General features: G+C 60.9%; 1 protein-coding gene across 1 annotated transcript; it reads right to left on the bottom strand.

The window, feature by feature from the left end:
• Positions 1 to 209: 209 nt before the first annotated feature.
• On the bottom strand, positions 210 to 5,282 carry PRSS56 (serine protease 56). Its single transcript, XM_016134607.2, has 13 exons — positions 5,174 to 5,282; positions 4,478 to 4,585; positions 4,075 to 4,128; positions 3,771 to 3,960; positions 3,295 to 3,394; positions 3,047 to 3,206; positions 2,676 to 2,818; positions 2,270 to 2,432; positions 1,903 to 2,079; positions 1,653 to 1,817; positions 1,511 to 1,573; positions 1,034 to 1,140; positions 210 to 662 (listed from the first exon to the last, which is right to left on the bottom strand). Exons 1-13 carry the CDS (start codon positions 5,280 to 5,282, stop codon positions 396 to 398), a joined length of 1,806 nt encoding a protein of 601 aa, XP_015990093.2. The 3' UTR covers positions 210 to 395.
• Positions 5,283 to 11,252: the final 5,970 nt, after the last annotated feature.

An 11,252-nucleotide genomic window follows, 5' to 3' on the forward strand; every position in this document is an offset into this window, starting at 1 on the left:
TTTCTTGGGAGGCAGACAGGTCTGCTCAGATGGGGGCTTAGCAGCCACTCTCCAGTGTCTTCGTGACCTCTGCCAACTGCTTCTGGAGGCTGGGCCCTACGTGGGCGCCACTCCCAGAGAGCTAGTATCCACCCACCCTGTTCCCGTTCCAAGAAAGCTCCAGAATTTTCTCTGTAGATCATAAATAATGTTTATTAAAGCAACTGTGATTTTCTGATGGCACACCTGGGAAGACAGATGGGGCCCAGGACCCTTGTCCCGCCCCACACACTCAAGCAACTGTGGCAGTGGCAGTTTGCCATCATGTTCCCTGAACACTCAGCCCCTGGGAGCGGCAGGTCCTGACCACGGATTGGGAGCCCAGACAGGGCTCGCGGCCGCCTGGCCGGGGGGATCTATGAGTGGGGTGGGTCTTTCCCCTTCTCCCCCAGCCGCCAGTCCTGTCTCATACCCATCCGGGCTCCCGTGGGCTCTGCCTCTGCCTGAGCGGTCAAGCGGAAGGTCTGTAGGGCTTGTACCAGCAGCCGCGGAAGGCTGAGAGCCAGTGTGGCCGGCTCCAGGCCCACCAGGCTACTGAAGACCACGTACCGGCCCCCCAAGCCTGCCCGAACCCAGGCTGGGAAGAGCCCCGTTATGGTTTTGGAGCCCAGATCTGCCAGGACCTGCAGAGGGAGGAGGGCACTCAATGGCCCGCAACCCTACTCTTGGTCCTCTACTCCTGGCCCCCAAACTCTCATCCAAACTATCCTGGCTCCCTCACACCCTCCCCCTTCCGTAACCCCCCCAACCCTGCACACTTCCTGCACACCTGGACACCCTCACAGCCCCTCTACTCACGCGTCCGCCTCTCCCCTTGGCACCTGCCCAGCACCCCAGCTCACAGGAAGGTGCCCTCTCCATCCCTGTCTCCTGGACTCCCCACCTGCCCCTCCTCCCCCCTGCTGGTGTGCCCCGCTGCCCATCAGGGCTGACCCAGGTCAGCCTTCCGAGGCCGAGGCCGCCGTGAAGGAGTCTGGGAAGCCTAGGGACTCACCTCCTGAAAGTCCATGGCCAGGCGCTCCAAGGGGACCTGTAAGATCCAGGCATGAGCGTCCTGGAGGGTGGCCAGCTTCTGCCTCAGCGGCTCCAGGCCAGGACAGCCTGCGGGAAGGGAGAGGCCCAGGAATGACAGAACCGACTCAGCATGGAGCTGGGGTGGGTTCCCACCGGTACCTCAGGACATCCCCTCCCCCCAGGGCGCAGACATCGCCTCATGCTACAGATGGGGAAACTGAGGCTCAGAGAAGTTGAGTGCTAACTCAAAGCCGAGCATTTCCTGACACTGATGAGAGCCCAAAGTCACAAGTAGCCCCAAAGAGTTATCCCTCTGATTCCGGGAAGGGGGAGAGCGGGTCTGCCCGTTGCCCCGTGGGGTAACTGCTTCCCAGTGCAGATCCCAGAGAATCGCCTCCCGGCCTGCGCCAGCCCTTGGCCTGCACCCCTGGGGATGGCCGGCAGGGGGCGTCATTACCATGCGCGTCCCCGCGCTGCTCAGGCCTCGGTTTGGGGAGCTGCATGCCGGCAGCCCGCGAACCTGGGGAGAAGTACGATTAGGGGAAAGACTCTGCAGCGCAGGGGTGGGGCCAGGACTGGGCTGCGAGGGCGCGGGGTACCTGGGTGCAGCAGCTGCTCGCGTGCCGGGTGCCTGCGAGGCCCCCGGAGCGACGTAGCAGGGCGAGCCAGGGCCGGGGCCAGGCGCCGCATCCCCGGGCGCGGGCCGAACAGCTCCTGCGCGCCCCGCAGCAGCTCCAGCAGGGTGTGCGCCAGCGAGCGCAGCTCTGCGAGGGGGACAAGGGCGTGAGCGGCGCTCAGAGGTGGGCCGGGCTCCTTGCCCCACGGCCCAGCCCCGGGAACCCGACTGACCGCATCGCCGCCGGCGCTGCACACACTGCTGGTGCGCCAGGGGCGCACAGGCACCCTCGGGCCCCGGGCACAGGTGTGCGTAGAAGGCGCAGGGCGGGGCAGTGTCTGCCCGCGGCTCCTCCGGCGGGTCCCAGGCCAAGAGCTCCCTGCAGCTGGGCTCGCGGCTGGTGGGGGCCGCTGCGGGGAGAGGAAGAGCCAGTTCATTCCCCGTTTGGGGTCCTAGCCCCCAAAGCCCTGCCCCGGGGAGAGACAGGCTTTCCTGACGCAGAAGGGGACTGGCGACACGCGAGACGGAAACAGTATCGGGCTTTTGCTGCGCTGTCGGCGGGACGCTCTACGGAGGGGTCAATAGGAACCCGGCGCTCACCATTCATCTGCTCCTGAAGCCAGTCCTTGAACACGGCCACACGGGTGTAGACCCCGGGCTTCCCTGGTTCCCCGCAGCCGTCCCCCCAGGAGGTGACTCCGTACAGGACCTCCCTGGGGCGGGGCCCAGGCTCAGAACAGGTCAGGGGGCCTCCAGAGTCACCCTGCAGGGACCGAGCCAAGAGAGAGGACGCTGCATCTGTCCGGCCCGCTCGTCGACCAGCTTCGCACCTGGCAGGATGAGGCAGCTCGCGCTCCACTGGGGTTACCGCCCTTGTCCCCGTTTTCGCCTCGAGGACACAGAGGCTCAGCGCATTTGAGTGGCAGCCTGACCGTCGAGCGAAAGTCTGTCGTCTCGCCACTGCGGAGAGGCCCACCCAGCGCCCTCGGATGAATCAGGCCCGTACCTGACATGAGTCGATGCCCCCGGCCAGGTACCCCGCGCAGAGCATGGTGCTGGGGCTGAGCCCGGGTCCCAGCGCCCTCCGGCAGGTGTCGGCGCTGAGCAGGGGCACCCGGGCTTCCCTCACCGCCTCGGCCTCAGGCCCGTCTACAGGGAATCGAATCGGTGGCGGGGGCTCAGGCCTGGAGCGCGGAGGCCCCACTTTGAGAGTCCCCTCCTCTTCGATTCCTCCTCTTTTGGAAGATCTGGCAGCATTTTGCGAAGAAAACTGGGCGTAGTAGGTTCCTTCCACTCCGGCCTACTCTGACTCCGTCCCCCCAGCGCCCTTCTGCCCGCGCACGCGCGCGGCTCCCCCAGGCCCGGCCCCGCGCGTACCTTCGAAGAGGGCCCCCCAGCCGGCGATGGCGCAGGCGGTGCCAGTCGGGGGCTCCCGCGGCTCCTGGGGCAGGCACACCGGGCGCGCCGCCCCTGCCAGGCTCACCGGCGTCCACAGTTGCACCAGGGCAAGGTCGTTGCGGAAGGTGCGCGGGTCGAACTAGGGAGGAGGTGGCGGCGCCGTGTGAGCGCCGCGCGCGCTGAGGGCGCCGTCCCCAGCTCGGAGGGCCTGAGGGCTGCCCTCTCACCTTGGGGTGGGGCAAGATGCGGTTCACCGGCACCTCCTCAGCGGGCTCCCCCCGGGGACCCTCGGCCAGCGTCACCGTCCACAGAAGCTCGTTCGAGGCGCTGCGGGGCGAGCGGCGGGTGATACCCACCCAGTACAAGGGTGCAGCGGTTCCCTAGAGACCCTGTCCTCTGCCCGCGGGCACCACCCAGCGACCCCGCGCGCCCGGATGTTTCCGCCCCCGCCCCTCCTTGGGGGCCTAGGAGAGGCCGCAGCCGGAGCGGGCTGAACGCGCGCGGCGGTGCGTCTCGGGTCCCCAACATCCGAGCGCGCCTGGGCGGCGCGGGCACTTTGAGGCGAGGAGCCGGGGTGGGGGTCAGCCGCCGCCAGAGGGCAGCAGAGACCAGCCCTCGCGTTGTCACCCACCCAACAACCTGGGAGGAGTTGGACCCTGAGTTGGGGACCCAGGCTGGGCAGGGGGCTGTGGGCGGGACGTACCCCGCGAAGCAGTGCGCCGCGGTGAGCACCCAGGTGGCCGCCACCAGCACACCTCCGCACAGAGGCTGCCTGCTGAGTTGCAGCCTCACCAGCCAAGGCCAGGCCCCCGGCGGCGCCGCGCTGCCCCCAACAATGCGACCATGAGCCTGCGTCACGTTGACAGTGCCTGGGCGCCTCTCGCCACAGGGCCCTAGAAAGGCGGATGCGCTGTCACAAGGGACAAATCCTGGCCGTCTTCACCATTGAGACCCCTCCAGGGTTCGCCTGCTCTCAGCCCTGTCCCCTGGAAACTTTTCAGCCTCACCTGGCTCAGGTGGGTCCCGGAAGAGGGGGTCTTGAGGCCTCGGTCGCCCAGGTCCTGCTGAGAAAGAAGCTTTTGGGCTTCGCTGCCACCCTCCCTCCTTCCTACGCCCCAAGCTGGGCCAAAGCCCTCTCGTTCCCCTCGGGGTCTATTCCGCAGCTGCAAACTTCGCACTGTTCACCAAACGAGCCCAGGCTGTTTGCATCCTTGCAGGAGCCGTGCCCCAACCTGCTGTACCCTTGCCACTCCCAGGGACCTTCATAAGCCTCGTCTTGGTTGCAGCCTGACCCAGTCTCTGTCTCCAAGAGGGAGTCAAGTCTGAAGGGAGAGGGGGGCGGACAGGAGAATGGGCCCAGAGCAGTCAGCGCGAGCTCACCGGGGCACGGGGTGGTGCGGTTGGCACAGCCTTGGCACTCGTGCACCCTGTGCTGGATCTCCATCGCCGCGAGGTTCACTGCCCACTGGGCGCTCCTCTGGGCAGCCTGCAGTGCCTTCGTCCCCTGGGCTGACAGAGCTGCTGGGACATGGGGCACAAGTCACGCAGGGTTGTCCTCCCCGCCCCAGCCTGGAGTCCTGCCTCGGGAGGCCCACGGGGAAGCAGGCTGGCTCCCGAGAGTGCCGGAGCACAATGGGGGGGCAGAGAGCCCCAAGACCCCAGGGGCCAACGCTCAGAGCAGATGCCTCTGGATTCTCGGCCCCAGATATCTCTGTAATTCAACGGAGCTGGGCCGGAATCTTTGAAAATGGCCTTTCCTTAAAAGCCTCGAAGGAAAAACAGCACCCTGAAGGTGCTCACATTGCAGAACTCAGACTTATGAACACAGATGACTGTGGTTGAATTGCCTACCTTCGGGCCCAGAGAGCCAAGATGCTGCGCTGGTCCCTACAGCCCTGCTAAGCCTGGTGACTTCCCTAACGCACGCCCTTTGCATCCTCATCCTCCCTCAGCCTTCCAGGCTCCTGGAGACCTTCTCCTGGCAGGGCGGACAGCAGGAGCCAGAGGTCCTTGTGAATGGGAGGGATGAGCTCATGTTCCCCAGCCCTGGACCCACACCTCTGGCCCTCCCACCTCGGCTGCTCCCTCAGACCAGCCCGGGCTCACCTTGCAGGGTGCTGGGGGGCAGGCGCATGTACAGTGGGTGCCCGTGGGCAGACCGTGCATCTGGGGGGGGCAGCAGCAGCAGCAGCAGCAGCAGCACAGCCAGCAGCATGGTGAGCAGGAGCCGGGGCGCCAACCCTCAGGGTCCACCCTGTGGTGCCTGCCTCCCGCGCTGCCTTTCTGTCCTGGCCACTGGATTCTCGTCCCTCAAACCATCTGACCCTATTCTCTCCCATCAAAGTTACCCCCTTGCCTCGGCCGTCCCTCACCTGGCCCTGAGCTCCTGGAGCCCACAGGGCAGTGCCGCTTGGGGGGCTATATAGAGGACAGACTGGGGGCGTACACGGGAGGGGGCCAGGCTGGGAGGAGGGCGCAGTGTAGTGGGCTCGACCCTCACCTTTGAAGTCTCATCAGCCGGCTCTACGGCCCCCCCTTCTGTCAAAGGAGCCCTTGTCTCTGCGGCTCCATCAAAGGGGCCTGGACAGGCCAGAAGAGCTGACGGTTGGGCTGGGGGCCAGGCAGAGGGGGGCTGGTGGGCAGGGGCTGGCCCCATCTCCAGGGCTCAGATGGGCGGGGGGCGTCCTATCTGCCTCGACTTCCTAAGGAATTGACAGCTATGCTGGGGGCAGACACTCCTGAGGGAAGAGGGCAGGGGGTATCTGAGGGTCCTGGGCTGACCCACCCCCGAAGGAGGTGCCAGAGCTCCCAGCTCCTCTGTCCCTAATTGCTTGGCAGTGTCCCTCCCCAACGCGGCCATTTCTAAAGATGATCAAAGCGCCCTAATTAGCGCCGTAATTGCTGCACTGGGGGTAGTGGGCTGGGAAGGGGCAGAGGCGGGCGGATGCGAGTGGCCCGGAGAGGAAGGCGGGAGATTAAAGGCCCCACCAGTGGCCCAGTTCAGGGAGGACAGGCCCCGGCAGCTTCTGACGCGCTCCCAGACCCCCTGCCCCTGCGCAGGGCCCGCCTGGCCTGTCCAGCATTGTTCTCCGCTGCTATGACCCTGATCTAGCAGGAGGGAGTCTTCTAGAGTCTCACGGGAAGGGTCACGAAATGGGCAGCTCTCCTGGGACCGAGTTCCCACCTGGGGCAGAGAGGAGGTGCCCTTCCACACCCCAACATTTCCCGGGGCCAAAAAAAAATCCCATTCCCCCAGTTTTATGCTGGTCACCCCAAGGTGGCTTTGGCAGGCATGGTCCTTTTCCAGAATGGGTTCGGTCACGACATCTCCTCAGTAACGCCACCCTTGCCTCTGCGGCCCTCTGCACAGGCGAAGGAGGCTCTGCTAGGAACCTGCCCGCTTTATAAGACAGAGCCCCAGCCCTGCAAAGGTGACCGGCGAGGCGCGGTGATGGGGAACCAGACGCGGCAGCAGCTTGTCCAGCCTCCCCCTTCCACGCCACTGGGTGGAGGAGGTGTGCACGACCCCCTCTTCCTGCCTGGAACTCTCCTCCCCCTGACCGCTGCTGCGAGGCCCCAGGGCCTCGGTTCCTCATCTGTCTGGGCACCGACTACGCAGAGGTTCCCACGCCCTGGACTCCACTGGAGGGTGCCACCCACCGGGTGGTGCGCTGGGGTCGGCTCCTACTACTGGCTCCTGGTGACATTACTTCAGGAGCTTGAAATCGGCCGCGGTGGGAGTCTGCACACCACGGAGATCAGCAGACCCTGCGGCTCAGCGCTTTTCCGTGGGCTCCACGCCAGCTGTTCGACATCCGCCAACACCCCACTGTGCGCACCCCCTTCCCTCCCCGGCACCCCACACTTCACACCACACTTCACACCACAGTGCCTCAGGTTCAGCGGCACCGTGAAAACACCGCCCACATGTGGAGTATGAGGAGTGAGTGTCAGGATGGGGGAAACGACTCGAACTCATCAGACTCTCTCTCCATCTCGATAGGATGTGCATCTAGATAGGGTATATTTATCTTTTTGCCCATGACCTTCAAATTCTTGGCCCGGAGGGTGTTAGTTCGACATGGCCTATATTTGAAGCATAAGCAGAGGTCTGAGAAAGTATCCGAAGGAAAATTGCCATCCAGCAGACAGCCATCCAGGTAAGGTTCCAGCAGACAGCCATCCAGGTAAGGGGCCCAGAGGGCAAAGAAGGTGCGGCCTCTGGGCGGAGAGGCCGGCAGATTCCACCTGCCCTCCAAGCTCTCCTCACAGGTTCTTGCATGCAAGCTGAAGGCATTAAGGCCGGGGAGCAAGCCCCCCTCCCCCAGGCGCTCACTTCCTGCCCTTTCAGCACCCATGACCCTCAACCACGCGCAGATTGTGCCGAAGCCAGGTGGGCCAGGCCAACCATGCGCAGATTGTGACTCGAGGGGCTATTAGTGACACCTGCCGCCCTCGGCCTCCCCTCCGGGCCCCAGTCTCCTGCCTGGGAGTGGAGCTGGCCTCGTCTGCCATTTGCTGGCCCTTCTCTCCGGGCCACAGCTGTTCTACCTCAACGCCCCTCACCATCACCCCCAAACACACACACAGGTGGAGGCAAAGCCTCAGCCCCAACCTCCCACTCCAAGAAGAGGGAAGGAGGGGACCTTGGAGCTTTCGGTCGCTACCTCTGGAAAACCCCTGTGGGCTCTGGTGATGTGAATCAGCCCCACAGCCTCCCTGCAGGCACAGAGCCTGCTCTCGTATCCAGAGGAGGATGGTGGGGGGACCAGGGCACCTGCCACCCTGGCACCTGCCTCTCCAGGTCTCTACACTTGTCCTCTGGGGGAAGACCTTCCTCTTCCTCGCTTCTTAGAGCCCTCCACGTTGTGAACATAACCACCCATCCTTCCATCCCAAGCACCCTGACCTCCTGGGCAAAAAGGACAGTGGGAGGGAGACTCACCCAAGAGCTGACCAGGCCGCCTTTGGGGACAGCGTCCCTGGACAGGATCGTGAGACCGGCAGCCATGCCAGCTCTTCTGACCAAGAGGCACAAAAGTGGCCACTAGCCAGCTTCTGATGCATTGAAGAGCAAGGGGAGGTCGAGATCTTGACCGTTTGGAGGGGCTGCTCAGGCCGTGATTCAGAGCTCAGGCCTGGGGTTCTGGCTGCATCTCCAGGGGACCTTGGTGAATCTCCTCCTGTTATGGGTTGAATCGTGTTCCCCAAAAGATATGTTGCTGCCCTAGCCCCCAGGACCTCAGAATGTGACCTAATTTGGAAATAGAGTTGTTGCAGAGGTCATTAGTTAAGTTGGGGTCATACCGGAGTAGGGTTATATGTCCTTTCCGTAGAGAAGAGGTACACAGGGAGAGTGGGGGCAGAGATCGGAGTTGTGTAACTGCAAGCTGAGGATTGCAGTGCCAGAAGCAAGAGAAAATCGTGGAACAAATTCTCCCAGGCAGCCTTCGAGTTAGGCACCTGTGGGTTCCTTGATCTTGGACTTCCAGCCTCCAGAATTGTGAGAGGATACGTTTCTCCTGTGTTACGTCCTCCGGCTTGTGGTATTGTGGCTGTAGCCCCAGGAGATGAATGCATTTCCCCCCTCTCTCAGCCTCATGCTCTCAGTCAGGGGAATGGGATAATAACACACACCTCACCGGGATTATCATGATTACTACAGACCCGCACTTGGCAATGTGGGATGGATGGGATGCCGTTTGCCTGCATGAACTTGGGGAGGGTCGTGGGGCCTGATCCCACGAGGCGGCAAGGGAGATGTGGGGGCCCAGACAACAAGCAGGAATGGGACAGGGGTGGCAGCAGGGGGAGGGGTCCCCGGGTTGTGTATAGCCTGATGCTCAGAGGGTGTCTGAGTCTGGGGCTCCCCTCACCTTTGCGGGCCTTCCTCATGGATTGCTTGCTTCCTTCGTGAACTTGACTCTAAGAAGGAGGGACAGGAGTACTGCCTAGGGGTGGGTGGTGCTGCGGTGCGCTCCGTCCCCGGCAAGCTCCATGGGTCTCTGAGAATGGGATCGGTCCCGGAACCGGCAGCAAGGGCTCTGTGGTTGGTGAGACCCCTGGCCTCCCCCGATTCTACCCAATCTTCCGGGCAGGGGCCGAAGAGCATGGCTACATCCGGGCAGGGGCCGGAGAGCATGGCTACATCCGGGCAGGGGCCGGAGAGCATGGCTACATCCGGTTCATCCCAGCCTCCCCGCCGCGCCCCCGCCCCGTTCAGAACCCAAGCTTTGGTACACATCCCGCAATCTTTTCAGTCCCGTTTCCTTCCCACCCTGTCCTGCCAGCCTCCTCCCCCTGGCCCCGTCCAGCCTTCTCCTATGGGGTCCCCATCACTGGGATTCTGCAGGGCGCTCTGCCTTCTGTTTTAATCCCGGGCTGCAATTTCTTTTTCTCTATATTTAGTGGAAGAAAAGAAAATGAGTTCAAAGGAAGCTTGCTAAAAACACCAGGAAAGCAGAAGCGAAGGAAAGACAACATCACAAGTCCAGATGAGCTGATAGGTCATGAGGTTGTGTGCCCCTCACCAGGGCTGCCGGGGTGGGCACCCACGTCGGGTTGGCTCCGGGCTGGGTGTTTCGCTTCTCGGGCTGAACCACGGGAAATTGCTATTCTTTCCATTAAAATGATCAGATACATCCAAAAGAGTGCTGTAACAGCTGCATCTAAAAATGTCAATATTTACGACGTGCCAGAAGTGACAGCTTTTTTTTTTCTTTCACGATTTAAACATGTTGGAAACCTTAGATCAAGAGGGCACGTCTAGGCAAAATTCTTCAAGCCGAGTGAGTGTGAAATGCGCAACACCGCCTTTCGACCTTGTGATCAAAAGAATGCGAACCATTTCACGGTTCCGCCTGTTTCTTCTCCTTCCTTGGTGTGTTTTTTGTGTTTCTTGTCATCTCCGTAAGATTCTTTCCCTCCCCTCAATCTTGCTCTCACCTGTGTTTCTCTGAAATTTGCTAATTTAATACCTTCAGTTTCTACTATAATGTTCAATTTCGCCTCCTCCCACCCGGTAGATCCTACCGTATCAATATTTTTTATTCTTATTGCTTTCATTTCATTAATGTGAGATGATCTTTTCAGAAAACCCTGCCTCTCGAATGAAGAGACATTTTTCCTGGAGTTGTGGTTTCCTTCAGTATTATCTGTTTTTTTTTTCTTTTGTTAATAAATTAGAGTTAGTAAATTATAGTGAAAATAGTCAATTGGATCCCTTCGATATTTCTATAAAGTTATCTCTCGGAACTTCTATCTGCATCAATGCAAAAGAGACTTCTGGAAATGGTGGTTAGTCATTAATTATGGCTATTTCTAATAGGGAGATTTATTTTTATTTCGTTGAGCTTTTTACTTTCTTCTTTGTTTCCCCATGTTTCTTGAATTCTTTAAAACCAGCAGGTGGCATTTATACAAATGCGAAATATGAAGAATATAAAAGAAAAGTGCAGGCCATCGAGTGGAAACCTTCTCAATGGCACAAAGCCTGCCAATGCAATGTGTCGCCCAATAAATATTAATGTCAGAAACTACTTAAACAAAGGAAACTTCATGTGGTTCCATGCATTACGGTGTATTAAACCTTTATCATTGTTTGAGGCAGGTGTCATCGGACTTGTTTTACAGATAAGGCCACTGAGGCTCAGGAAAACTGAGTGATGTGCCTAAGACTTCATCACTAGACCCCGGAGGAGCAGAGATTAAAACCAATTGTGCCTGCGGCTGAAGGACACGCCCTTGACCTCCACCGAGCTCTGCCTCCGGAGTCCACAGGTGCTCCTTGACCGTACCAGCCTGTCAGGGTTTTCAAAGGTTTGACACAAAAGTCAAAGGTTCTTCTTGAAAGGGCAGAGGGTTAGCCTCCTCCCGGGGGAGCGCTAGCTGTGCTGAGGGGTAGAGGCAGCTGGGGCTAGAGGTGGGGTCTGCAAATGGCAGACGAAGCAGATGGTGGGAGACCAGAGACCTGGAAGGGCTGGAGCGAGGAGGAAGAGAAGAAACCAGGCCCATGGATGCCACCAAAGTGTCTCCAGCATCCATGTTGCCCTGCCCCGGCAGCTCGGCTCCCCAGGTCCCCCGAGGTCTGGGCGGCGTGGGAGGGGTGCCTCAGCCACTCCGAGTCCACCTGCCACGCATGGAGGAGAAGAGGGAGTGCACACACACCAGGGCCCTCGGCAAGGCC

Source organism: Rousettus aegyptiacus, unplaced genomic scaffold (genome assembly GCF_014176215.1).
Source record: "Rousettus aegyptiacus isolate mRouAeg1 unplaced genomic scaffold, mRouAeg1.p scaffold_m13_p_2, whole genome shotgun sequence".
NCBI classification, from domain to species: domain Eukaryota; kingdom Metazoa; phylum Chordata; class Mammalia; order Chiroptera; family Pteropodidae; genus Rousettus; species Rousettus aegyptiacus.

Excerpts from the sequence above, each read along its gene's own strand:
- PRSS56 (XM_016134607.2), bottom strand. The coding sequence starts at position 5,282 with ATGCTGCTGGCTGTGCTGCTGCTGCTGCTGCTGCTGCTGCCCCCCCCA. Across the intron at positions 2,433-2,675 it reads GGGGCATCGACTCATGTCAG|GGTGACTCTGGAGGCCCCCT; the intron begins GTACGGGCCTGA and ends CGGTCCCTGCAG. Across the intron at positions 1,141-1,510 it reads GCAGCGCGGGGACGCGCATG|GCTGTCCTGGCCTGGAGCCG; the intron begins GTAATGACGCCC and ends CCCTTCCCGCAG.